This window comes from Egretta garzetta, unplaced genomic scaffold, assembly GCF_000687185.1.
Source record: "Egretta garzetta isolate BGI_Z169 unplaced genomic scaffold, ASM68718v1 scaffold503, whole genome shotgun sequence".
In the NCBI taxonomy this organism is placed as follows: domain Eukaryota; kingdom Metazoa; phylum Chordata; class Aves; order Pelecaniformes; family Ardeidae; genus Egretta; species Egretta garzetta.
In genome coordinates, this window is record NW_009259107.1 from 504164 (window position 1) to 506036 (window position 1873).

Consider the following 1873-nt stretch of genomic DNA (forward strand, 5'->3'; position numbering starts at 1 on the left):
GGGATTTTTAAGAAACAACAAATAACAAAACAAACAAAACCCCCAAAAAACTTTACATGTAAGGTAGCATTTTAACATGAAGATGTTGCATGTATTTGCTGGTATGGTACCTGATGTTAAAGCACACTTGGCAAAGCTTTTAGGGGTGATGGTACAACCACTGTAACTCTTTCTAGTTAAACTTCACTTCAGTGTTTTTCCACCTGAACACTTAGATCAATCTTGCTCTCTCTGGAGTGGTTTGCGCTCCGGAGGTAGCATTGGCTCTAGCTTCTGCCAACGTTGTGGAGGCCAGAGGATGTGAGTGGCTCGAGCATGTAGAAGTCCAAGAGAAACCTGTGACCAAAATAAAAACCAGAGAGATTATTAAATACTGAAAATAAAATAAAAACAAAGCACACAGTGATTTGTTAGACCAATGAGAAAATATAAAGAGAACTTTGCATGCATGAGGAGTGTCTCATGCATGCAATGAGAGAAAAAGAAAAACTGCTTCAGTGACAATTTCTCTTTTTTTTGATAAAGCATTTTGTGGAACTTAAAACAGCTAGCTGAAATGTGCTGGCTGTAACAAACATGAACCAGGAATGTTTTTTTCAGGTTCAGGAAAAAGAGCTGGTCAAAACAGGTAAGGCACTCTATAATCCACTGAAAGGTTTTGGTTATTAGTTATTCTGGGTAAGGCAGACCAAGGTTCAAGTATCTAGACTGAATAAGTTAAACAGAACCTGTGTCTCAGATTTGAGCTATGTACACTAACCACACCAGGAAAGTGGCTTTTCTAAACATGCTGTGCTTTCTGTCCCTCAAAATTCCATTTTGTTTCCAACCAAAAATGGAAACTACTGTGAATTTTAAATATTTGCCCGAGAATGAAAATGTATTTCTGATAGAATTATTTCAAACACATCTGCAGGTGAAATATTTTTGTTGTTCTAGAACTACTTACACTTCATTCATATGTTTTTAACGCATCTTTTGCCATCTAATTATTTATTGTTTTACTTCAATAATTTCACTTCACTAATGTTTTACTTTGACAAATCAAAATAAAAGTCAATACTGGTATTTCTTACAAATGAATCACTTATAAACGATGTAGTTTAGAAAACTGAATTGCTCAGAAAACCTTAATAAAATTACAAACAAGGCTCCTTTCAAATATAGTATGAAATGGCTAGACTAAGAATAACTGAGAATACAACAGTCATATTTTCAGATTGAGATAATAAAACAGGCTTTCAATGTCCCTACTTAACATTGAAATTAAGTAATTTGGTATGGAGTTAATAATCTCACTTAATCTGAAAAGCCTGCAGTATAGACTTCTGCATCATAAATTATTTGTTTAGACGGTAGCGAGTAATAAGCTTCCCAACAACTGTAAAGTATCCAGTGCCAATAGAAAAGTTAGGACAAACAGGAAAAAAACGTGGTTAGAAATACCGGAATGTCTCTATATGTGAAAAGATTAAATAATCCAGACAACAGGGTCACAAGTCTATAAAATTATGAATGGCATGGATAGAGGCTGCATAGCTTTTATTTGCCTATTATGTCATCATTGCTCATAAGACTGAGGAAACATCAGATGACATTATCTTAAAGAATTTTTAGAGCCAACAAAAAGAAAATGCTTCTTCAGAGTCTGCACGCTTACATCATACTTGCATACATTATACAAGATACTGAAGATGCCAGAAAAGAATAACAAACTGGTTCAGAAAATAATAATAGAAGCAAAGTCCATCACACATAACTGAACATAAACAAAGTAACAGTGTAGTCTCTATACTCCACATTAGGAAACACTGAGGGAAAAATTATATACTTGCTTTGTTCTTATGCTCTAATGATCTGGTATTGGCTGTTG

The 1873-nt window shown here is 34.4% G+C and overlaps 1 protein-coding gene across 2 annotated transcripts in view; it reads right to left on the reverse strand.

The window, feature by feature from the left end:
- Window positions 1–216: 216 nt before the first annotated feature.
- The window catches only part of IMMP2L (inner mitochondrial membrane peptidase subunit 2), a 466129-nt gene continuing 464472 nt past the window's right edge, over window positions 217–1873 (reverse strand). For both annotated transcript variants that reach the window (XM_009635334.1, XM_035890908.1), the window contains one exon: window positions 217–336. In XM_009635334.1, the coding sequence (XP_009633629.1) occupies window positions 217–336 (120 nt within the window). The remainder of the gene's footprint in view (window positions 337–1873) is intronic.